This window comes from Belonocnema kinseyi, chromosome 7 (assembly GCF_010883055.1).
Source record: "Belonocnema kinseyi isolate 2016_QV_RU_SX_M_011 chromosome 7, B_treatae_v1, whole genome shotgun sequence".
In the NCBI taxonomy this organism is placed as follows: Eukaryota; Metazoa; Arthropoda; class Insecta; order Hymenoptera; family Cynipidae; genus Belonocnema; species Belonocnema kinseyi.
The window spans coordinates 34,351,399-34,378,999 of NC_046663.1; the positions used below are offsets into that span (position 1 = coordinate 34,351,399).

The 27,601-nt window shown below is 26.9% G+C and overlaps 1 protein-coding gene across 4 annotated transcripts in view; it reads right to left on the reverse strand.

Moving 5' to 3' along the window:
• The window catches only part of LOC117175935 (integrator complex subunit 1), a 64,359-nt gene that overhangs the window by 16,660 nt on the left and 20,098 nt on the right, over positions 1-27,601 (reverse strand). For all 4 annotated transcript variants that reach the window (XM_033365791.1, XM_033365793.1, XM_033365792.1 and 1 more), the window contains exons 5-7: positions 14,529-18,619; positions 9,683-10,000; positions 5,701-6,163 (exon numbers count right to left, since the gene is read on the reverse strand). In XM_033365791.1, coding sequence (XP_033221682.1) covers positions 5,701-6,163; positions 9,683-10,000; positions 14,529-18,619 — 4,872 coding nt within the window. The remainder of the gene's footprint in view (positions 1-5,700; positions 6,164-9,682; positions 10,001-14,528; positions 18,620-27,601) is intronic.

Consider the following 27,601-nt stretch of genomic DNA (forward strand, 5'->3'; position numbering starts at 1 on the left):
TTTTTAACCAAAGATGGAAGTTACATTTTTAGTTTAAATTCAAAAATTAATTTTCAATGAAAACAACAAATTGTGTTACAAGTTAAAATAAGACCAAAAAGAAAAATTAAAAAAAAGTTCAATCCAAAGCCAAAAAGATGAATATTTAAAAGAGACAATTCATGTTCTACCCAAAAAGAAAAATTTTCAATTAAATAAATGAATTTTCTACCCGACACTACGAATTTTTAACAAAAAGTTAATAGAATGATTAATTACATTTCATGTTTACACTTTAACACGGATTTCACGTTTTTTCTGTTTTTTCGCGTATATAATGAATAAAGTTTTTGGAGCCAATTTTTTAATTTTAAGTCAAGCAGAAAGACAAATGAATTTTCAATCAAGGATGATTTTAAACATACCAAAATTAATTTTCAACTTGAATGTAATTTTTAATCCAAAGAGATGAATTTCCGACCAATTAGTTGAATTTTGAATAAAAAAGTTCATTTTTCAAACAAAAATGGTAGTAACATTTTTAGATGAAAAAATTAAAAAGAACAAATTTGTTACAAGTTAAAATAAGCCCAAAAAGACAAATTTAAAGAAAAAAGACAAATTTAAAGAAAAAAGATCAATCAACAGCCAAAAAGATGAATATTTAAAAAGAACGATTCTTTTTCTACCAAAAAAGAAGAATTTCGAATAAAACAGATGATATTTCCACCCGACACTGAATTTTCGACAAAAAAGTGCATTTTCTACCAAGCAGTTAATCTTTCAAATAAATAATTTTATTTTTAACCAAAAAGTGGGATGTTCTACCAAAAAAATTGAATTTCCAACCAAAAAGATAAACTTCTAACCAAACAGTTGGATTTTTACCAAAAAATATGATATCAACGAAAGGGATAAATTTGCAAATAAAAACCAAACAGTTAAATTCTCAAATAGATAAGATCAATTTTCAATTAAAAAATATAAATTTTCAATTAAAAATGGCATAGTTATATTTCCAGTTAAAAAAAAACCTGCTTTATTTTCCACACTAAAGATGAATTTTTAATTATTATAATAAAGCTTCACAAAGAAAATTTATTTTTAACGGAATAATTCACCTTTGAATCAATTAGTTAAATTTTTAAACAAGAAACACGAATTCTCAACGAAAAGTGAAATTGATGATATTTCAATCAAAAAATATCTTAATTTAAACTAAAAACGTAAATGGAATCCAAAAATACGAATTATCAAAAATATAGTTAAAATTTAAACCACAGAAATAAATTTTCAACAAAAAAGAGGAATTTTTAACTAAAAATTAAAAAATTTCAACCAAATAGTTGAATTTTTAACTAAAAAGAGAACTTTTGAACTGGAAATATAATAGCTGAATTATCAATTATAAAAATTTAATTATCAACCAAAAAGATAAATTTCCAAGCAATTTTGAAGCAAATGGAATAGTTGAATTTTTATCAAAAAATATGAGTTTTAAATTAAAACAATGAGCCTTTAACTGAAAGAGTTGAATTATCTTCAAAACAAAACATTAATTTTTGCATAAAAAATATGGAATATTCAACTGCAATTATTTAAACTATCAGTTGAAAAAATGACTTTCATCAAAAAACTAAGTTTCAAAAAAATAAATACATTTTAAAAAAAGTGATTTTTCAACCAAAAATTAATGAAATTATTTTTTAATTAAAATAATGAATCTTTAACCAAAAAAAAATCCATTTCAAAATAAGAGTATAACTTTAAACCAAAGTTATTTTATTTCCAATTTAAAAGATGAATTTTCAACTAGAATGACAAATATTTAACTTGAATAGTTAAATTTTTAACCTAAATGAATAATTTTTAAACAAGAATATTAAATTGCAAAAGAAGAGATAATTTCCTACCAAAAAATTGATGTGTAACAAATTGTGAGGATCAATTTCTGAACACAAAATATCAATTTTCAATCAACAGTTCAATTTTCATCCAAAAAAGAGATATTTACAATCATAAATGGAATGGTTAAATGTTCCATTACAAATCTAATTCTTGAACAACAACAAAAAAACAACGAATTTTCAGAAAATATTAAAATTTTCTACCGAAATAGTTAAATTTTTAGTTTAAAAAATCATTTTCAACAAAGTATTTACATTTTCAACATTAGTTACATTATTCGTTGCGAATTCATCTTTCTTTAGTTGAAACTTCAACTACTTAGTTAAAAGTTAAACTCTTGTGTTAAAAATTAATTTGTTGGTTCAAGATTCATAATTTTAATGGACAATTTATCTCCGGTTGAAAATGTAACTATTTTGTTATAAATAAATTCATTCATTTTTTCGTGAAAATCCAACTAATTGATTTAAAGTTGATATTTTGAATTTAAAAATTAAACTATTTATTTAAAATTTATGTACATTGTGGAAAATTCGTCCTTTTTTTAGAAAATTATACTTAATGGTTGAAAATTTATATTTTAGTCATAAAATTCAACTATTCCAGTTGAAGATTCATTATTTTAGATGAAAACTCATCAGTTTGGTTGACTGAAAATTTGTCTATTCTATTTTTTGTTGGAAATTGATCTTTTCTAGTTCAAAATTCAACAATTAAGATTAAAAATTTATCTTTTTTAATTTAAAATTCATTCATTCTATTTTGTAATTTAATCTTTTTGTTTATAAAATTATTTTTTCTGTTAAAAATTCAAGTATTCCTGTTAAATACATATAATTTTAGTTTAAAATTTATCTTTTAAGTTGCAAATAAAATTACTTGGTTCAAAGTTAAACTCTTTTGTTCAAAATTATATTTGTTTAAGATTCATCGTTTTCATTAAAATTTCATTTCATTGGTTGAAAAATGAGCTATTTGATTGAAAACTTGTTTTTTATTTGGATGTTTTTTTGTTGAAAATTATTTCTTCCTAACTGAAAATGTAACTATTATTCCAATTAAATATACATGCCATAATTTTACCTAAAAATGTATCTCTTTGATCAAACATTCATTTTTTGACTAAAAATTTAATTATTCAATTTTTGTTTGCAAAATGATTTCTTTTAGTTGAAAATTCATCTTTTTTGGTATAAATTAATCTTCTTCGTTGAAAATTTATCTCTTTGGTCAAAAATTCAACTATTCCAGTTAAAGATTTACAATTTTAGTTAAAAATTCTTCACTTTGTTTGAAAATGTAACTATTTTTATTAAAGTTAGTTTTTTTTTAAAGTAATTTTTTTAACTTAAAATTTAACTTATTCCAATTGAAAATTCTATAGTTTTTGTTGAAAATTCATCTGTTTTGTTGAACATTATTATTTTTACTTAAAATTTAGTCATTCAAGTTTTGGTCGACAATTTATCCTTTTAAGTTCCTTTTTTTGGTTTTTAAAAATTCAAATATTTTAGTTGAAAACTTATGTTTAGTTTAAAATCAATTAATTTAACTATAAATGTGACTATTCTTATTTCGGTTGAAAATAATTATTTTTCTAGTTCAAAATTCAAAAATTTGGATGAAATTGATCCTTTTTAATTGAAAATTCAACTGAAATTCAAATTCAAATTCTTAACGGAAAATGCAACTATTCTAATGAAAGATTCATCATTTTCAAGTAAAAAGACAAATTATCAACCAAATATATCCATTTTGACCTAAAAAATATACATTTTGAACCAAAAATGTAATTGATAAATTTCTAGTTTAAAAAAATTAATTTTAAAACCAAAAAGATGAATTTTCAAACAAAATTCTTACTTTTTTAAACAAAAATACGAATTTTTTAACAAAATACATCAATTGTCAACGAAATAATTTAATTTTTCCACAAGAATAAAAATTTTCAACCAAAAATTTGAATTTTGAACTAAAAAATATACATTTTTAACAAAAAATGTATTTGTGAAATTTGCAGTTAAAAAAAATTACAAACCAAAAAGATTTATTTTTAACTCAAATGATAATGATTTAACTGGAATTCTTGAATTTTCAACCAAATATATGAATTTTTAAACAAGCAGGTTACTTTTCAAAAAAAAAAGATTACTTTTATACCAAAAATACGATTTTTTTAAACAAAATACATCATTTTTCAACGAAATAGTTGAATTTTTCCACAAAAAATACAATTTTTCAACCAAAAAGTTGAGTTTTGAACCAAAAATATACATTTAAAAAAATGTAACTGAAATTTGTATCAAAAAGAATTAGTATCAAATTAGTATTAGTATAAAAAAAAATAATTTTCAAACCAAAAAAAAATTATTTTTAACTAAAATGATAATGATTTAACTGGAATTCTTGAATTTTCAACCAAAAAGATGAGTTTTTAAACAAGCAGGTTAATTTTCAAACAAAAAGATTACTTTTATACAAAAAATACGAATTTTTTAACAAAATACATCAATTTTCAATGAAATAGTTGCATTTTTTCACAAAAAATACAAATTTTCAAGACAAAATTTAAGTTTTGAACCAAAAATATACATTTTTGACAAAAAATGGAATTGTAAAATTTGCAGTATCAAAAAAAAAATAATTTTGAAAGCAAAAAAATGTATTTTTGACTAAAATGATAATGATTTAACTGAAATTCTTACATTTTCAACCAAAAAGATGAGTTTTTAAACGAGCAGGTTAATTTTCAAACAAAAATATTAATTTTCTACAAAAATACGATTTTTTAACCAAATTAATTAAGTTGTTTAATATTCATCGGTTTAATTACAAATTCATTTCTTTGGTTGAAAAATGAGCTGTTTGATTGAAAACTTGTTTTTTATTTCGATGTTTTTTGGTTAAAAATGATTTTTTCCTAACTTAAAATTTAACTATTATATCAATTAAATGTAACATAATTTTAGTTTAAAATGTATCTCTTTGATTGAAGATTCATTTTTTGACTAAAAATTTAATTATTCAATTCTTCGTTGGAAAATCATATTTTTTGCTATAAAGTATTCTTCTTGATTGAAAATTCATCTGATTGGTCGAAAATGCAGCTATTCTAATGAAAGGTTTATCGTTTTAGTTGAAAATTCATCTGTTTGGTTAAACATTAATATTTTTAACTTAAAATTTAATTATTCAAGTTTTGGTTCAGTTAAAGATTAATTCTTTTAGTTGAAAACTCTTATGTTTGATTTAGAATGAATTTTTTTAACTACCAATGTTTCTATTCCATTTCAGGTAAAAATGATTTTTTTTAAGTTCAAAATTCCACTAATTCATTAAAAATGTATGTATTTTGTTGAAAAAATGTATTTTTGGTATAAAATTAATATTTTTATGAGAAAATTCATCTTTTTGGTTAAAAATTCAACTATTCTAAACTAGAAAATGATTATTTCTGTATTTTGAAATATCATCAATTCGATTATCAAGCTTTAAATCATCAAAAATAAATCTCACAGAGAAAACAATTTCAAAAGGTTGTATATAAAGTAGAAATCACTTTTCTAAATTAATGAAAATTATTGAAATAATGAAAACTTGAATTTTTCTGCGATCATAAGTAAATTCCCGGTGATTTTCCGGCCTTTTCTGAGAGTACAATTTTTAACCAAATCAAAAATGAAAACGAAAAATCGAGAAAAAGGGGAAATTTCTTTTAAAAAAAGGAAACAAAGAGATATTCTTTAAAAAGATGAAAAGAGGGGAATATGAGAAATTAATTTGTAAATTTATCAAGTAATTATTAAATTGTACCTGGAAACACTGGAAATAATTTTCCAGAGTGTCTTCTAGAGCCGATCTGTGTTCCTCATTGAAAAGATGAGGCTGCAGCAATTCTAGCAATCCCATAACTTGAACGAAAAGGTTTAAATGGTGTTGGGATCGAAACTGTGAGAAATCGAGGTACGTTCTGCCAGTCAGAGAAGAGGCGAGCATAGGCAGTTGTCTTAGAACCAGGATTGGATGAACTGTTGCCATTTTTCTCGCACAGAGTTCAAACTCCTGGGATTTCGAGTGCCAGGATTTTTGTCGAGGAGTGGCTGCCAGAGCGGTTAAAAGAGAATGGCTCATACAATCCAAAACTGAGCCAGTCCAGTCTGTGAGTCTGGCCCCGTCGACGAATTTTTTCGCTTGATACGAGTTAAGATAGCAGATGACTTTTGGAATTTTCATGTAAAGGTGAAGGAGAAACTGATGTGCCATGTCGGAATGAACTCTGGAAGGGAGAATATAGTTTTGATACACATTTATAACTGGAAATAATTATCATTTTTAGGGTGTCTATTTAAATCCTGGGAAAATGATTCTCTGACAATTCCCGGGTTTTCCCAGATACAATTTTTTATGGTGCGAAAACATTAAAATACATATTTTGTGTTTTTTAAACAATTGATTTGGAATATATATACAGTTTTCGCCAGTTTATTATAAATGATGTCTAAGTTTTCAGTTTCTAAGGATTAAACTAATAAGTTTATGCATCACGAGTATGATTGTCTCGCCTTTTAGAAAACAAGATTAGTTATCTAGCGAAAAAGACGATTTTTAAACAAAATATATCAATTTTCATGAAATAGTTGCATTTTTCCACTGAAATAAAAATTTTCATCAAAAAATACAAATTATCAAACAAATATTTGAATTTTGAAAAAAATATATAATTTGAATAAAAAATGTAACTGTTAAATGTGCAGTTAAAAAAATTAATTTTCAAACAAAAAAGATGAATTTTCAACCAAAAAGATCAGTTTTCAAAAAAAAAATTAATTTTCTACCAAAAAATAGGATTTTTTAAATCAAAATACACCAATTTTCAATAAAATAGTTGAATTTTTCCACTAAATTAAAAACTTTCAACCAAATATTTGAATTTTGAACTTAAAAATATAATTTTTCAACCAAAAATGGAATTGTTACATTTTCAGTCAAATAAATTAATTTTCTCTGGAAAAAGATAAATTTTCAAACAAGAAGATTAGTTTTCAAACAAAAATATTAACTTTAAACCAAAAAGATCTATTTATTTTTAACAAAACACATCAATTTTCATGAAATAGTCGAATTTTTCCACTAAAAATACAAATTTTCAAGTAAAAATAAAAATTGGCAAACAAATATTTGAATTTTGAACTAAAAAAATATATATTTGCAATAAAAAATGTGAAGTTAAAAAATTAATTTTCAAAATAAAAAGATGAATTTTCAAACAAAAAATTAATTTTCCACCAAAAAATACGATTTTCAACAAAATACATCAATTTTCAATGAAATATTTGCATTTTTCCACTAAATTAAAAACTTTCAACCAAATATTTGAATTTTGAACTAAAAATATACATTTTCAACAAAAAAATTAAATTTTCTACCAAAAAATACGATTTTTAACAAAATACATCAATTTCCATGAAATAGTTGAATTTTTCCACTGAAATAAAAATTTTCATCCAAAAATAAGAATTATCAACCAAATATTTGAATTTTGAACCAAAAAAAGATAAATTGTCAATAAAAATGTAATTGTTAAATGTGCAGTTAAAAAAATTATTTTTCAAACCCAAAAGATCATTTTTCAACTAAAAAGATCAATTTCTAAACAAAAAGATTAGTTTTCTACCAAAAATAGGATTTTTTAAAACAGAATACATCAATTTTCAATTAAATATTTGCATTTTTCCACTAAATTAAAAACTTTCAACCAAATATTTGAATTTTGAACTTAAAAATATGAATTTTCAACTAAAAATGGAATTGTTAAATTTTCGGTCAAATAAATTAATATTCACTCCAAAAAGATAAATTTTTAACTAAAATTATGACTATTTAACTGAAATACTTGAATTTTCAACCAAAAAGATGAATTTTCAAACAAGAAGTTTAACTTTCAAACGAAAAGATTAACTCTAAACCAAAAAATACTGTTTATTTTCAACAAAATACATCAATTTTCACGAAATAGTCGAATTTTTCTACTAAAAATAAATTTTTTAAAGTAAAAAGACAGATTACAACCAAATTTATCAATTTTGAGGTAAAAACTATACATTTCGAACCAAAAATATAATTGATACATCTTCAGTTTAAAAAAAAATTAATTTTAAATCCAAAAAGATTTCCCACCAAAAATAGAATAGCTACATAATATAATTTTTTTAAACAGGTTCATTTTCAAACAAAGCGATGAATTTTCAACTAAAATGATTAATCTTCAACTGGAATAGTTGAATTTAAAACGAAAAAATTTAATTAATTGCTACCAAAAAAGATGATTTTTAAGTAAACTAGATATTTTTTTACAAAAACAAAAATGGCATGATTAAATTTTTAGAAAAAAAATAAAGATAAAGAGGTGAATTTTTAACTAACGCGATGGAATATTTAACTGGAATAATTACATTTTCAGTTAAAATAATAATAATAATAATAATAATAATAAAAAAACAATTTTCAACAAAATAGTTAAGTTTTAACTGTAGTAATTAAATTCTCAGTAAAAAATTTAATTTGTATCCAAGGAAAAAACGAATTTTCAACAGTACAGCTAAGTTTTCTACTAAATAAATGAATTTTCAATTCAAATGATGAACCTTAAAAAATACTTTTGAAAAAAAGGGTTTAACTTTTAATCAAGTAATAAAATAGATCAAAAATGCATTCTGAACAAAAAATGTAGTAATGGATATTTCAATAAAAAAAGATTAAAATTTGTAATAAAAAATATATTAATTCAACTAAAAAAGACGACTTTTCAAAATGAGTTGCATTTTCAACTATGAAATATTTTTCTGTCAATAAGAGAAAAAATATTTCTAACAAACTGGTAAATTTCCATCAAAATACATGCAGTTTTAGCGACATACTTTAATGTTAAACTAAGAATGATCAATTTTTAGCAAAAAATACAATAGTTAAAATTTACGTTAAAAAAATTATTTTCAAACAGAAAAAAAAAGTTTGTCACCAAAATAGTTGAATACAGTAATATAAAGCTACTTTTACAAATTAAAAATTATTTCTATTCAATTTTATATTGTTATTAAAAAGAAAAAATCCGATATTTCCAGGTTTTTCCAGGTATATAAAAATTCCCTGACAATTCCAGGGTTTCTACGTTTGCCAGGTAGGGTAGACAACCTGCTTGTTCCAAATCAGAATTATATTTATTCACAACATTTTCTATTATCATTAATTTAGATACTGATACATTTTTATTTAAAACCATGAGTTTTTAAATTTAAACAAATTCTGAATGTAACAAGGGATTTTAAAAATCTGGAAAAAGCTGACTAGGAAGGATTTTTTTTCGTAAAAGAAGTCTAAATTATAATTCTTTAAAAAAAGTTCCTTCCAAAGAGAAAATTATGATTAGGAAATTGCCTGTTCCAAATAAAAATTACTTTTATTTCAAAAAATTCCCTAATCACAGTCATATTTATCATTGTTTACAACATGTTCTATTATAATTTAAAAATATAGAACTCGCTCTTTCTAAAGTTTGAAAAAGGGAAATTTCCAATTCTAGAAAATTCGTAATTCTAAAAAACAGCATTTTTTAATTCAAACAAACTCTGATTTGAAACCAGAAATTTTTGAAAATTCACAGACCCAAAATAAAAATACTAATTATTTACGGTAATTCCCTGTCGTAATTGTCAAAATTATATTTCTATAAAGAAAATTCCCTGCCCAAACGCAAAAGGGAAATTTAAAAATTCTTTTTTGTAATTTTTAGACTTACTTGTTATCAGTGCTCATCATTTTTTCTGCCAAGTAGCTAACGACACTGGAAATGAATTGATCTTCTGTTGAAAGACAGTGAAGAAGAAGTTCAAGTCTCGATTCCATTCGAGTGAGAGCTGCGTTTCTGCTTTCTTGGTTGCAAATATTAATTGCTTCTTCAACGAGATAAGCGACGAGATTCAAAAGTTGCTTTTCGCTCAATAGCAAAACATCTTCTGGAACGTAATGCTTTGGCGTGAATTTATCACGACCCTGCCAGAGTTTTGGGTTGCAAGTCAGAGCCCAGAGGAAATCTAAGACAGCTGTGGGATCATATCTGCCGAAAAAAAGAACTTTATTAAGATCAATTCAATTTCTATTAAAATGTACATACATTAAAGCCCAAAATCGTGGCTAAAACGGGGAAATAAGGTGATTTTTTAAAACAAAAATAGGGATCAATAGGATAATAAACACTTTAAAATAAAATTAATGTAGTACCCTATGGAATTCAATATGAAACGTTTTAAATTCTTGAGACTTCAAGTTAAAATACATTGCATTTTTAATATAATAGTTGAATTTTTAATAAAAAACAAGACTTTCTACAAAAAGATGTGGATTTTCAAAATAAGTTGAGTTTTCAACCTAAAAAATTGATTTTTTTGCAAGACAGTTGACTTTTGAGTCCGAAAAGATCAACTTCCAACAAAAAAAGTTAATTTTCAACCAAAAAAGACGAATTTTTAATAGTTTAAATAGTTGAGTTTTCAGTTGAAAATTTTATTAAGATACAAAAAAAATTAATAAAACAAAATAGTTAAATTTTAAGCCAGACAGATGGATCCTCAACCAAAAATATTTATTTTTAAGAAAGTAGATAAAATTTCAACCAAGCAGCTAAATTTTCAAACAAAAATCTTGATATAATAAAAAGACAATTGCCTTCAATAAAAAACGACAAATTTTCAACAAAACGTTTCAGTCCTTAACAAAAACAAATTAATTTTTAGTCAAAAATTAAATTTCCATTCAAAAAAGATGATTTCTAAACGAAAAACATAATTGTTGATATTTCGAGCAAAAAATATCTTAATGTTAAATGAAAAATAGTTGAATTCAAATAATAAAGACGAATTTTCAAGAATTGAAATAGTTGAATTATAAGCCAAAAATTTTATTTTGATAAAAACGAAATTAATGCAACAAAATAGTCAAATTTTCAAACAGATAGATGAAGCTGCAACAAAAAAAAATGAATTTTTAAGAAAGCAGTTCCACTTTCAACCAAATAGTGGAATTTTCTACCAAAACGAAAAAATCTTAACGAAAAATATAATAGTTGATATTTTAACCAAAAAAGATTTTGGTTTTAAATGAATCCTCAAACAAAACAGAATAATTTTTAGCCTAAAAGTTCCATTTCCAACCAAAAAAGATGAATTATCATAGAAAAATATAATATTTGATATTTCAATAAACATATTTTAATTTTAAATCAAAGCCTGTTAAATTCAATAAAAAACGACTAATTTTTAAAAAAATACTACAATTTTCAACCCCAAAAAAATTTTCTATCAAAAGAAATGAATTTTCAACAAAAGTGTCGAGTTTTCAAGCTAAAAAATTGTATGTTTTGGAAAATCGTTGAGTTTGATTCCTAAAAAGATGAATTTTAATAAAAAAGGTAATCTGCAACCAAGAAAGATGAATTTTCAATCAAATATTTGAACTTTCAAGCGAAGGAGACGAATTTTTAACATAATTTTATAATTTTCCAGCAAAAAAGTTGAATTTTTCAGAAGTCAGTTAAATTTTCAATAAAAAGTACATTTTGAACCAAAATAAAATTAATTTTTAACCAAATATTTAAACTTTCGAGCAAAAGACATGAATTTTCAACAAAATAGTTGATTTTTCTATCAAATATTTGAATTTTCTATCCTAAGAAGAAAAATGTTCCACAAAACTGTTGAATATTTGACCAAGAAAGATAACTTTTTAACAATTTAGTTGAATTCTCAACAAAATAATTCAGTTTTCAACAAAATAATTGAATTTTTAACCAAGTTTTCGACAATATAGTTGAACTTTTAACCAAATATATGAACTTTTAAACAAATAAAGATGAATTTTTAAGCAAATTGACAAACGCTAAAGATTTGCACTTTAACCCAAAAGAGGTGAATTTTCAAGCAAAAACAATGAATTTTTTAGAAAATAATTGGATTTTAAATTAGAAAATTCGAATTTTACACAAAAAAGTTCATTTTTCAACCAAGGTGACTTTTTTTACCAATAAAGATGAATTTTCGATTGAAAAAGTTTAATTTTTGACAAAAAATAATGACTTTTTAACAAAAAAGTTCAATTTTTAACGAAATAATCTAGTTTTCAACAAAATAGTTGAATTCTTAGACAAATAGTTATATTTGAAAACATACAAAGATGAATTTTAAACATATCAGGATGACTTTTCTATCAAAAAATATGAATTTTCAATCAAAAAGAGCGAATTTTTTAAATAAAAAAAAAAAAATTCGACCCAAAAAGATGACTTCTTAACAAAATATTCAAAATTCTCAACAAAATAATAAAGTTTTTAACAACAAGTTCAATTTTTAACCAAATGGATGAACTTTCAAACAAATAAAGATGAATTTTTAAGCAAATTTTCGAACTTTCAAACGAAAAAGATTAAACTTTAATCCAAAAGAGGTGAATTTTCAAGCGAAAATAGTGAATTTTTTTCGATTGAAAAAGTTAATTTTTTGAACAGAAATGATGACTTTTTAACAAAATAGTTCAATTTTCAACAAAATAGTTCAATTTTTAGATAAACAGTTCTACTTTAAAACATATCAAGATGACTTTTCTACCAAAAATTATGAATTTTCAATAAAAAAGAACGAATTTTGTTATCAAAAAAAGGTTAATTTTCGACCCTAAAAGATAACTTCTAACAAAATAGTTAAATTTGTAACAAAATAATAAAGTTTTAAACAAAAAAGTTCATTTTTCAACTAAGTTGAGTTTTTTACCAATAAAGATTAATTTTCAATCTAAAAGAACGAATTTTCGATTGAAAAAGTTTAATTTTTGACCAAAAATGACGACTTTTTAACAAAATAGTTTAATTTTCAACAAAATAGTTGAATTTTTAGACACATAGTTCTACTTTAAAACTCACAAAGATGAATTGTAACTAAATTATCGAATTATTAGCAAAAAAAAAAGATTAAATTTGAACCAAAAAAGATGAATTTTGAATAAAAAATGTTACAATAATATTTTCAACTAAAAACGATTATTTTTCAGCGAAAAATAGAATAGTTAAATTTTCAACGAAAAAACGAATCTTGGGCAAAAAAGTTACATATTCAACTAATTAAATTAATTTTAAACAAACTACTTCAATTTTCAATAAAGTAATACAATTGTCGATAAAAAAATATGATTTTTTAAAAAAGATAATAAAAACTTTCATCCAAATACTAGAATTTTTGAACAGAATAAATAAATTCTGAATCAAAAATAGTAAACTTTTCAACAACAACAAAAATTAATATCAAAGCAAAAATAGTTAATTTTTTTTTGGATTCTATTAACCCATTAACGACCAAAGCTATCAATTTTATAACATGAATTTGACCGCAAAAGTTATGGGTATAACAAAACAATAAATAGACCAAAAGTACTGTTCCTTATTTTTTTAAGTGAGCTAAATTCGAATCCGTCGTCAAAATTCGAATATTTTGACTTCAAAATTAAATATGGCGGTTTTTGCATACAAAAATAGTGAAAAATTTTTACTTTTTGATTTTTATAATTTTTTTTTTGACATAAAACGCGTTAATATCTTAAAATTTCTTCAACCATCGGTAGATTAAAAATGTCTTGAAATTAAACATAGAACACTATGGAATTTTTTCAGATTTTTTAGAAAAAAATTTTGATTTTTCAAAAAATAAAAAACTGGAAATTTGCAAACAAAAATTTCAAAAAATCTGAAAAAATTCAAGAATATTCTTTGACTAATTCTAAGATATTTTTATTCTTTGAAAATTTGTACCAGAGCTTATAAATTTTGGGAAATAATTTATCAAACTTTATAGGCTCTGGTACAAGTTTTCCAAGAATAAAAATATCTTAGAATTAGTCAAAGAATATTCTTGAATTTTTTCAGATTTTTTGAAAAATCCAAAATTTTTTCTAAAAAATCTAAAAAAATTTCATAGTGTTGTATGGCTAATTTCAAGACATTTTTATTTCATGGAACTTTTTTTAAAACTTTAAAATTTTTGAGAAAAACGAAAATGATGGAAAAACCCAGTTTTTGGAACATTTATGCATTTTGTCCGCCATTTTGGAAGAAAAAACATATATATAAAAATTTTTTGTTAAAGTTTAATAATTTTTTGCACCGATGCTTGAAGAAATTTTAAGATATTAAAGCGTTTTATGTCTGAAAAAAAACTATAAAAATAAAAAATCAAACATTTTTCACTATTTTTGTATACAAAAACCGCCATATTTAATTTTGAAGTCAAAATATTCGAATTTTGACCACGGATTCGAATTTAGCTCACCCACAAACATGAGGAACAGTACTTTTCATCTATTTATTGCTTTGTTATACCCATAAATTTTGCGGTCAAGCTCATGTTATAAAATTGATAGCTTTGGTCATTAATGGGTTAATACAGTCTAAATTTCGGCAAAACAAAAACAAGAAAAAGGGGAAAACTCTTGAAAATAGAAGGGAAAAAATATATAAAATCTGTAAAATCTGTAAAATCTGTAAAATAAGGATGAGAAGAAAAAGAAGAAAAAGTTTGAATAAAGCAATCAAAACTTCTACTCACGCCTCATCGCATTTCTCCAGAAGATGTCTCACACACTTGTGCAAAGTCGTCCAGCTGGCTCGGTGGGTAAGAAGCGTAAGCAAATACGGTCTGCATGAGTGCAGAACAACAATATTCTCGTCAATTTTAATATTCATTTTCGTCTTTCCAAAAAGAAGCGTCATCTGCAAATTCCGACAAGTTCCAATTAATTCTGGCTCGACAGAAGCCAGCCAATCAAGCAGCAATCCCGTTCTCGGCTTGACATTCCCCTCATTACTGTCCGAGATCAAAAGTTTCACCATCGCCTCCACCAAGATATCATTTTTCTGCTGCTTCAGACAAACGTCCAGCAATTTTCGTCCCACTTCCTCCAAATTCAACGAATCCGTATTCTCCAAGATAGTGCCAGGATCCCTCGTATGAGTCAAATTGATCAGTTCCTTCCTGTTTGGAACATTGGAAACTTGAAGATTCGCAAAGTCCCGCAATATGAGAAGAATTGGCGCCTTCACGTCCCCAATCAGTGAAATCAAATTCAAACACATGCTTCTCGCCAGATCAACCACCTGCTTCATCGTCGATGGTTTCTTCAACGGCAGGAGTAAAACTCGCATCAGAGTGCAAGAAAACTTGGACAAGTTCACCAACGAGCCTAAAAACTGTTTCACTTGCATGGAACTCAAAACACTCAGGATATGTTGAATTGCGAGAATAACAGATCCACTTTCCTTCGACGATTTCTGTAAATCCTTGACAAGAGTCTTGTGCAATCGCCTGAACGCGTCCATCTTCTGATTCGCGGGCACGGGTTCAATGAAGACCCGATTAATCAAATGCGGCACGTCCGTTTTCACCGAGCACTGAATCACTGACTGCTTCTGAACCATTGCACTCGGAGGTAGACCCTCCACCAGTTTTCCCACCGCGAGTGGATTCTCTTCGGGTAGTTCCGGCACCTGGAGTTCCAAAACTTGCATAAACACTAGTCCACCAGTGGCTCCTCGCATGTGCAGAATGTTGACGAGCTGCGCCATGTAGACCTTGTCCAAAACAACTTCATTCACCGAGGCCGGATCACTCTGGACAGTCTCGTCAAGATATTCCAACAGCCGCGTCATCACGGGAACGGGAATTCCAAAACTCTGGATGAAAAGCACCAGTTGTGTGGGATCGAGTCCCTCCAAAGCGGCATCCACTAATCGCGGAACATTGCTCCTGATCATTCGCAGTTTGAGCCAGTCGGGAATCAATAAAGCCGGTTCACCAGTGTCCAGAAGTCGTGCGGTCGGCGGAGGTTCATCGACCGGAAACCAGGTATTCAACAATTCCATGAATTTACCTTCATTGTAGGAGGGAGTGTAAGCTAAAAGAATGATCATCGCATGCACGACGAGAATGTGCATCATACATTCCCGGTTATTCCACTCAACCTTGATGAGATCCTGACTCTCACACCAGGTGAAATCTCGATCATCTTCTCCCCTCGGTTCTCTAGTTTTCTGCAGATAGTTCCAAAATATATCCATGAAGGCCTCAAGTGTCTGCCTCGATTGGGGAGTATCGTTGTCCGGCTGAGGTAGAATCGCAGCCAAAATTGTGCCGCGTTCAACTACAAGTTGCGAGATCTCATTCGCGAGATTAATCAAATCGGGAAGATCATCATCAACGGTATGAGCAGCGAGATAGAGAATATAAACCCGGACTAACTCGGGATTATTCTCGACTTGACAGGCTCCTCGTAAAGCCGTCGAAACGAGAGAACGAACTGTCTCAAAGTGTGGGATCGACGGAAGCTTTCGCAAAAGCCAGACTTCATTGTCAGATCTGCCCTCCACTTCCATAGGTTCATCCTCGAGAGGAATTGAATCAAGAACCATTTTCAAACCAGTGATTGCCTGAACGCGACTACCAGTTTGCTGACTACTCAATCTCCTCAGAAAATATTCAAGTACTTCGTAAGCGTGCAGTTTGTCCTCTCCTGGATCGGTGAGCAAAGTTTGCAGATGAGCGAGAAGCTGCTGTTGTCTCGGCTGTTTTTCCGCAGTCTGGGTCGAGGTAGATAGAAGAAACTCGCAGAGACATTGAACCGGTAATTGACTCAATGAGCCTTCGCTGCTTTGGACCAGATCTGCAAGCCACGGCATACTTTGAGAAGAACTTTGCTGCTGGCGTTGAATGATGTCGAGGAGGAAATCTGGCCTTCTTGATCGACAGAGTAGATGCCCAAGGCGATGGGACGTATTCAGTGATTGAATCTGTTCTAAAATGATGGGCGGTGGCTTCCTGGCAATGCCTTTCGGATCCATAGTTATAACTTGTGAGAGAAGCAAACTGTTTTGCTCGGATATCTGCCATTTGGTTGATGCCGCTGCCAAGTGCGTTTCATACTCAAGAATCTCGTGTTTTTCGAGAGTTTCCACTTGGAGTTCCTTGGAGCGCTCTTGTTCCATGATTTCTGGAAGAGCCATTGTCGGCGGTGGATAGGAGAAGTGATTGGTGATACACATTTCCATCAAGGTTCGGAGAATTGGATATCCATTCCAGGCTTCGGCCCCGATTGTCGTGGGATTGTGAGCTGCTAGAATCAGGAGAATTGTCCAGCCCTTCCAGTAGAGATTTGATATCGCGAGGGTTGGCGGATGATAGCCAACGGGGATATTGATCGACTCAGGTGCCTGATAGGTACAATGATTGAAAATTAAATCGATAATATTAATATTATCAGCCTGCAAAGTGGGAAGACTTTCTGTCGAATTTCCGGCTGCTCTACGAATCAACTGATCAACCAACTCCAATGTCTCAATGTGCGTGATTCCACTTTCTTTCGAGAGACCGACCCAGAGAAGTTTCATGAGCGTGCACTGGAGTAACGGAATCTCAGAAACAAGTCTCATATAAAATACCCTGTCCTGTTCTGGAGGCCAGTTGTCCAGTTTATAATACTGATCAGATGGTTCTAACAGCAGAATCTTTTGAAGTGCATGCAGCAAGTTTTCTTTTCCAATTCCGTACAATTTGGGTGCTGCTGCTTGCAGCCAAAGTACAGTTTCATGCTGAATCGTGGCCACGAGTTTCTGAAACTGATGTAAAATCGCCACATCCTTCTTATCACCGCGCTGAACCTGGACAGCAACTTCTTTCACCTGAGGACTGATTCCCAGGAACATGCAGAGACTAAGCAAATCCATAATCGACGTGAAAACACGATCCTTAAATTCAAAAGTTCGCAACTGTTGCGCCAAATCTTGTCTCTCAGCCATCAGTGTTTTCGCAAAAGTAATCAAATTCAAATCCTGTCGACAAACACGGATTATTTCTCTCAACAATGTCCGCAGCGGGCGCAAAAAATCCTCCCGATTCATCAATAAATCTTGGAATATTTCAGCGAGTAATTTCGCTGATACGTCTGGAGTCGACTGAAACATAACTCCGAGCACAGGCATATTATTGGGATTCCTCGATGTCGAGAGTTCATTATAAATCGTGTGTTTCAGTATTGTTGACAAATTTTCTGGATGCAAACCAATCAACTCTTTGACACCATTCAGATAGAGATTAATCACACTTTTACTTTTTAGTCGCATCTTCACCAGCTGACCGATCACTTCCACGTCCCTTTGTGTGTGAGAAGTGCAATTGTAGCAGACGTAGACCAAAAGTTCTTGAGCTGGTTTCGAGATTTTTGGATTGTGCATCCACATTTCGAGCCTCGATACGACAATATTTCGAATTTCCACGAAGCCGCAAGTGGTAGATAGGAGTCGCAGAAAGTTCCTGGTTATTGAATCCGGCTGTCGACGATTTAATTGCTCTTTCACGACCTCGAGGACAATTTGTTCGATATTGTCGAGGCAGTGGGCGTATCTTGGACCGACTGTAAACTCGGTTTTATCTCCACCTGGAAGCTGAAGCGATGAAGCTCCCGTTTCGTCATCTTCCATCGTCGTGGGACTGTGACTGTCTCGTGGCGTTAATAAATTCAACTCAAACTGTAAGGCACTCTTTGGGGGAATTCGGGTGTTGAAGCCGGTTAAAATGTTTTCGACGAAGCCTTTGCACTCGTCATTGTCGACCCAAACTCGATCCCCGAGGGCATCTTCGATATAAAGCTGTAAAAATTATATTTTGACCAATTTTTTTCTTACTTTTCAAGATAAAAGGCCCAGTGTTTTAGAAAACAGTTAACTTTTGAAACCGAAAAGATAAATTTTGAACAAGAAAATCTATTTTCAACCATAAAATATAACTTTCCAACCAAATAATAGAAATTTTAAGTAAAAGCAAGGTGGCCGTTTTAATCGACGAAATAAATTCCCGGTCATTTCCCGGTTTTTTCCCGGTTCGCAACAAATTTTCACGGTCAATGAAATTTCAAAAATGGAACACTAAAGCTACAAAATTGACCACTTGAAGTAATAAAAACTGAGCTTTAAATGAAAGCACTCAAAGTGGAACTGTTAAATTTTGAATGTTTAAAATTGAAATTTAAAAGTTATCATTTACGCGTATAAAATTGAAGGTACTAACATTTTTCAATATAATAAAATATAAAGCCACGTTATCATTTTCAATGCCCTAAATTATAAAATCAATCAATGAAATTAAAAAATTTGAAAATTATATAATTTCAAGGGATTTTAAGCTAGAAACATTAAATATGAAAATTTGAAATATTTTTAACTGAACACTTCTTAAATTAGAAATTCAATTATTTTCTTTTTAAATAGTTTAAACATCCTTGGCAAGCTTCAACATTTTATTCCAAAATCTTGAGAAATACAGAAGTTATTTTAAAAGTGGTTTGAAATTAAAAAATATTTTTGAAATTTTTTCAGAACTTCTAAATATCTGTCAAAATGCATTGAATTTTGTCTACAATTTTCAGAAAATCCTGCAAATTTTAGAAAATTTATTTACTATTTGTATGTATAAATAACAATTGAAAATTTATTATTTGTGGGCGAAATTTTAGTAATTTTAAGAGATATGTAGAAGTTTTGAAAAGATTCAAACTTAATGTAAAACTTGAAATAATAGCCTAATATAAATCAAAATGTAGATTTTCACAGATTTTAAACAAAAAAATTAGATTCTTTTCAAGAATTATGAAAGGCTCAAAAGAATTAAAACATTTTCTTAAGATTCCTAGGAAAATTAAAAATAACTTTTCATTTTGAAAAATTATTTTAAGAGAATATTTAAAAAGTTTTTCAAATATTTAAACAAAATGTTCAAAAAAGATTCTAGAAGATTTTAAGAAAACTTTCTAAATTTTGCATGATAATTTTTTATCTTTTAAAACTCCTAAATATCTCTTAAAATTACTCAATTTTTTTCTACAAATGTTCATTTGTAAATTATTTAAAATTTTAACGTTTCCACATTTTCTATGTCAAACAGTTGAGTTAAAGGTTCTTTACTTTTAAATATTTGGTTGCAATTTACTTGTCTAAAATAAAAATTCAAATATTGCTTAATATTCAATGATTAATCTTTTTTTTAATTAAAAACTTCTAATTAAATGGGTTAAAAATTGAATTTTTTAGATAAAAACAATATTTTTAATTTAATAAAATCATTTAATTGTGAATATATCATTATGAAGTTATTTTTAAGTTGAAAATAGTTTATAAACTTTCAGTCACACGTTGACATTTGTTTAATGACTAAGACTTTCAAATTGAAACCCTTGAACTTTTAACGTTAAAATCTGAAAATTCTTAAATTTTGAACTGGTTTAAAATCGTTTTATCAAATCGTTTTTGTTCACTTTTTATTACTTAAAGTACAGATAAAATTTTAAAAATTATTTATTTATTAAATACAAATTTTTTTATCCAAAGTTTTCCACATCAAAGGCTTTTATTTCTTATTTGTTCAAGTTTTTAAGAAAGCAATTAAAAATCCTTTAAATTAAAAATGTAAGCTTAGAAATAAACATTTTTAATGGAAAATTTTTAAATAATAGATCTTAAATTGTTGCTATACTGCTCCAAAAAATCTCTTTATTAATAGACGTTTCGCCCTTCGACGAAGGGCCTCTTCAGTCAAATACAACAAAGAAAATTTTTAAAGTAAAAAAATTTTGAATTACGCAATTGTAAGCTAAATAATAGCATAATTAAAAAAACATAACAATTCCACTAATTACTTAAAAACTGTTAAAATTAAACGTGGACAGATTTTTCTTGTACAAATTTGTAAAATTACCGGTCAAAAAAAAAACTTTCCCTGTCATTTCCCTGTAAAAGAGATTAATTTTCAACAAAATAGTTGAATTTTCAATCTAAAAAAGAAAAATTTTCAACTGAATAGTCGAATTTTCAAACAAAAAAGAGTAAACTTCAACAAAAAATAGTTGCATTTTAAAGAAAATAGTTGAATTTTTAAGCCAATACACGAATTTTAAGGACGAAAAATGTATTGGCAACCCAGAACCTCTCTATAAAGAAAGAACAAAAAAGTGCAATTTTTAACCAAATAATTAAATGTTTTTACAAACTAGAGCCATTTTCAACTTAAGAATTAAGTTTTCAATCAAGCAAGATATTTTTTTCTTCTTAACTTTACCCAAAAACAGTGATGAGGGTACTAGGTTAAATTCAATTGAAACTGTTTAAAATTCCTAACTTTTCAAGTGAAAAAAGTTTATAAATTTTCAAGCGGGCTTTTACATTTGTTTAACTAATAAGCCCTGCCAATTAAAATCGTTTAATTTTAACGTTAAAATCTGGAAATTTTTAAATTGTAAACTGATTCCGAATCGTGTCGCACAATCCATTATTATTCACTTTTTAACTCTTAAATTAATATTTAATTAAACAAATTATTAACTAATTTATTGTCACAGTTGATCAACTACAAATGCTTTTTTAAATTAAAAACCTTCGATTTTAAACGCTTCTAAATTTTATTTAGGTATTTAAAACTGCATTTAGAAATTCTTTAAATTAAAATGTACGCTTAAAAATTAAAAATCTAAAATGGAACATTTTTATAGTGAAAGATTTTCGAATTATGCATTCTAAACTGAATAACATTATAATTGAAAAAGATAAAAATTTAACTAATTCAAGGTGGCCGTTTTTGTCAAAGAAAAAAGTTCCAGGCCATTTCTCGGTTCACAAACATTTTTCACGAAATATTGAACTTTTATCAATTGTCAAAAATTGAAAATTCCCTATTTAAATCCGGAATTTTAATTGTTTTCGAAAAATGTCCTGTTTAAATGCAGAATTTTAATTATTTTCGAAAATTTTCCATTTAAACTAATTGTAAGAATTAGACATTTTTGGAAAAATTTCCTGTTCCAATGCATAATTTAATTTTTTTCTCGAAAATACCTCGTTTCAACACAGAACAATAACTTTGTTGAAAAAATTCAATTTTCCTTTGCGAATTGTTATTCTCCGGGATCAATTCCAGTTCCAACTCAGAATTTGTTAAAAATGGAAAATTCCTTGTTCAATTCCGGAATTTTAATACTTTTCGCAAATTTTCCGTTCCCAAAAAGAATTCGAATTTTGAAAAATTCCCTGTTCCAATTTATAATTTATTTAAATTTTAATATTCCCTGTTCGAAGAAGAATTATAATTCTTTTGGATAAATACCAGTTTCAATTCAGAATTGGTTAAAATTTGAAAATTCTTTGTTTCCACTCAGAATTATAATTCTTTAGAAAAATTTCCTGTTCCACTTCAGAATTTTGTTTCTTTTTGAAAATTTTCAGTGCTAGCTCGGCATTTGTTAAAATTTGAAATTCCCGGTTGGGGAACGTTGTTTCGAATTTTTTCAAATTCAAAAATAGTATTAAAATTTTTTCACAACTTCTAAATATCTTTTTAAATTATTCGAATTTCAAATAATTAAGAAAAAATCATTTTCATTTTTCCTAGAAATCTTAAAAAATCTTATTATTCTAAAACATTTTAAATTTTACGTTTCGAAATCTGCCAAAATCTGTATTTGGTTTCAAATTAGGCCGTGGGATGTTTGCACCGAAATTTTGGTAAGAATATCCGGGCTTTTTCTGAATTTTTTCAAAACTTCTAAATACTTCTTCAACTTACTCAATTTGTTCTAAGAATAATAGATGTTCAATTGTTATTTTATATATCAAAATTTAAGAAGTTGACTTACAAATTAAATTTTTTTAAATAGAATAATTAAAATTGTAATTTTCAAAGTTTAGTTTTTTTGTTCCGTTTTGAATATTTTATTTATAATTAGTGATTTTAAATGTACAGTCAGATACTTCTAAATATCAAGTAATTGTTATTTTTTTTCATTAAAAAATTTAAAATTACGTGGTTTAAAAATGGAATATTTTATACTGAAATTTAATAAAAGCCTTTAATTATAAATGTATTATTTAAAAGTTATTTTTTAATTTAAAAAGTTTATACAGTTTTGTACAATTAATTATTATTTATTTAAAAAATGTTAAAGTGCAACTCAAATTTAAAAATCATTAATTAATTCATATTCACAGTTGATCAACTAAAAATGTTGGTTTTAAAAAATCTACGATTTTAAATGCTTCTAATTTTTGATTGTTGAAGTCTTTGAAACTGCATTTTGAAATTATTTTAATTAAAATACGCATTCTAAACTGAATTATATCATAATTAAAAAAGATCACAATTTAAGTAATTATTTAAAAAACGGTTAAAATCAAAGTTGGATGGATTTTTTTCTACAACTTTGTAAAACTCGATCAAAAAATAAATTCACGGTCATTTCCCGGCTTTTTCCTGGTTCGCAAACATTTTTCACGGTCAATGAAATTTAAAAAAACGATCAATTTTAAATGAAATGCAATCAAATTGCCAAATTATAAATTTTAAACTTTTATGAATTGTAAAATTCAAAGATTGAGATTCATTTCCAAAAATATAAATCCACGTTATCAATTTCAATGCTCTAAATTTAATAATCAATGAATTAATTTTAAAATATTTAAAATTATACCACTTTAAGCAATTTTAAATTCTAATTCCATCTCAGAATTGGTTAAAAAAGGAAAATTCTTTGTTTAAACTTTTCGAAAAATTCCCTGTTCAAATCCAGAATTTTAATTCTTTTCGATAATTCTCTATTTCAACTAATAGTAAGAATTATACTTTTTTTGTAAAATTCCCTATTCCAATGCATAATTTAACTTTTTTCGAAAATACCTCGTTTCAACAAAGAACAATAATTTTTTTGGAAAAATTCAAATTTCCATTGATTGTTTCAACTAAGAATTAGAATTTTTTGTAAAATTCCCTGTTCCTGCTCAGAATTTATTTAAATTTTAACATTAGGTGATCCAAGAAAAATTATAATTCTTTTGGATAAATACCAGTTTCAACTCAGAATTTGTAAAAATTTGATGATTCCCTGCTTCAACGCAGAATTAAAATTTCCAGTGCTAGTTTGGAATCTGTTAACATTTTAAAATTCCCGTTTCCAAGTAATAATTATTATTATTCCGAATAAATTCAAGTTCCAACTATAAATTTGTAAAAGAATGAAAATTCCCTGTTCAAATTAAAACTTCAAGTTCATGATTTTGAAACATCTTCATGTTGTTTCAAATTTTTTAAAATTTAAAAATATTATTAGAAGATTTACACAACTTCTAAATATCCTTTAAAATTTTTCGAATTACAATAATTCTTTAAAATAAAAAATCATTTGCAATTATCCTAGCAATCTTAGAAAATGTTATTCTTTTTAAGCCTGTTAAAATTCTTAAAAAACTTCTAAATTTCTTGTTCGAAATCTGCCAAAATCTACATTTAGTTTCAAATTAGGCCGTGGGCTGTTAGCACCAAAATTTTGATGCCAATAGCCGAAACTTACTTGAATTTTTCTAAGAATAATAGGCGTTCAAGTTTTATTTATAACATTAAAATTCAACAATTTGACTTACAAATTAAATTTGCTTAAATATAACAATAAAATTGTGATGTTCAAAGTTAATTTTTTTTATTTAGAATTACGGGGTGTCTAGCGATTCTTAGGAACAAACTTCAAGGTCTTTTCCAGATTTTCCAGGTCAAGAAATCAAAATTTTCCAGGTCACCTTTTTTTATCAAATAATGAAATAAGCGTTTGTCATACATGTAAAAAATGAGCCACTTCATTTTTCATTTGCCACAAATTTCTAAAGAAACCCGAATCGTAAATAAAAAAATTCTTAATTTTTTTCGAACATGAGTCGTCTTTGTGAAATCTTTAGGATAATTTTTAAATCTTTGTAATGTCTTTGAAATCACTGAAATTTTTGTGAAGTATTAAAAATCTTAGTGAAAACTTGAAATTTCCTTGAAATATTTGAAATATTTGAAATCTTTGTGAACTCTTTCCATAATCATTGTTTGAGAAATCTTTTGTGTTTGTTTAAAATCACTGAAGTCTTCTGAAATCTTCTATAAGTCTTTTGTATTCCTTTGAAATCGCTGGAATATTTTAAATATTTGTGAAATCTTTTGAAATTTAAAAAAAATTAATATCGTTTAAAATATTTTAAATGTTTTTAAATCTTTGAAATCAGTTGCACTGTACCCTTGTTGAAATCTTTTAAGTCCTTGAAAGCTTTGAAATCTACGAAAACTTTGTAAAATTTTTTATAAAATCCTTGAAATATTTTTGAATTATTTCTTTAATGTTTGTTCGTGAAATCTTTTCTGTTCGCTTCAAATTATTAAAATCTTTTCAAATCTTCTCAAATTTATTGAAACCTTTTGAAATCATTAAAAATCATTTAAATGTTTTGAAATCTTTGAAATCCTAAAGAATTCTTTAGAATATTTGAGAAATCTTTTTTAATCGTTTGAAATCTTGTCAAACATTTTTAAATCGTTTAAAATCTTTGAAATGATTTGAGATCCTTGATATCTCGTGTATTGCACCCTTGTTGAAATCTTTGAAATTCTTGTATTGTTTTGAAATCTTTTGAAAGTTTTAAAATCTTTGTCCAATGTTCAAAATCTAAGCGAAATGTTCGAAATCTTTGAAATCTTTTTGAAATCTTTGTGAATTCGTTAAAATTATTTAAATTATTACAAATCTTAGTGAAATATTTTATATCTCCTACAACATTTTGAAATTGTTTAAAATCTTTGAAATGTTTTGAAATCTTTTTTTAATGTTTTGAAATCCTTGAAATCTTTGGGAAATATTTTGAAAAATATTTCAGCAGCAAGATCTTTTCTAAACGAGATGTTCCTTTCATAATATGCTAAAAGATTTAAATTTCTCTTCGCATTTCGATAAAATTATAGTTTTAAAAGAAGAAAAAAAATTAACATTCAAGGTTTTCGTGAAAAAATCAAGGAGATTTCCAGGTTTTCAAGGTTTTTAAGATCACTAGACACCCTGAATTACTAATTTTAAATGAACAGTAGTTTATTTTTTCATATTAAGTAATTGTTCTTTTTCTTCATTGAAAAATTTCCAATTGCATGGTTTCAAAATGAAATATTTTAAACTGTAATTGAATAAAAGCTTTTAATTATAAATATATTATTTCGAAGTTATTTTAAAACTAAAAATAGATGATAAAGTTTCAATAGGGAGTTTACATTCGTTTAAGACTTTCCAATTGAAACTGTTTAATTTTTAACCTTAAAATCTGGAAATACGAAAATTGTGAACTGATTCCGAATTGTTTTGAAAATAAATTATTATTTATTTTTAAAATCATAAGGTACAATTTAATATTAAATATCATTAATTAACTTATATTTACAGTTAATCAACTAAAAATATTTTTTATCAAAAATATTCGATTTTAAACGCTTCTAATTTTTAATTGTTTAAGTCTTTAAAGCTTATTAATTATTAACTTATTAATTATAAACTATTATAACTATTAATTATAAACTTATTAATTATAATTAGAATATCAAAAAAGATCAAAAAAGATTAACGGAAATTTTCAAGCAAAAAAGAGAAATAGTCTGAATTTTTAAACCATAAAAGTTCCATTTTTTAACCAAAAAATTAATTAGATGAATTTCTATCAAGAAAAATTAATTTTCAATTAAAAAAGCAGCAATAAAAACGAATTTTCTACAAAAAAGTTGAATTTTATACCAAATAGTTGAATTTTATACTAAGAAGTTTCATTTTAAACCAAAAACTCAAAAACTGATAAAGTTTCTACCAAAAAATGAGTATTCTACTAGAAACATTTTTCAGTCAAGAATAAAAAATAATGTTAACCAAATTGTTAAAGTTTCAACAAAAAATATCAATGTTTATCAAAAAATGTTATAGTTGATATTTCCACAACAAAATTTAAATTAAAAAGAAAAAAAAGGGGGAGGGTCGGTAAGGCCGGTTTTTGGCCTAATTTATTTTTGGACCAAAAAGTCTGAAAAAATCATGGTAGTATCTTATAAGTATCCCGAGTCGATTGCACGCTAAACGGACTACCCTCCATCCCCCAGCCACCCCCCCCCCTACAAATATAGGAAACACCACTACCCACCAACTGTATTTTCGAGAGTTTTGACACTCTTAAACATGTATTCTGAGGTTAGCTCGGGTTTACTATGGTTTTCGGGATCGCCGAATACAAATCTGGCGTCCTTTGACTTTTATCGCGTCAGGTTCAAGGTTATTGGAAGGTCAAATCGAGAGATAACGGTAAAAAATAAAAAAAAATACGTTATAGGTTTTTGGAGTCGCTAATTACGAATCTGGCATCCGTTGAACTCTATCGCTTCAGGTTCAAGGTCATTTGAAGGTCAAATCGAGAAAAAACGGTAAAAAAATTAAAAGAAAATATGTTATAGGTTTTTGGGGTCGCTGATTATGAACCTGATGTCCGCTGGCCTTTATCGCGTCAGGTTCAAGGTCATGGGCAGGTCAAATCGAGAGAAAACGCTGAAAAAAATATGTTATCGATTTGACTTTCAAATGACCTTGAATCTGACGCGATAAAGGTCAGCGGACACCAAGTTCATAATCAGCGACCCCAAAAACCTATAACATATTTTTTAAAATTTTTTTTACCGTTTTTTCTCGATTTGACCTTCAAATGACCTTCAAATGACCTTGAACCTGAAGCGATAGAGTTCAACGGATGCCAGATTCG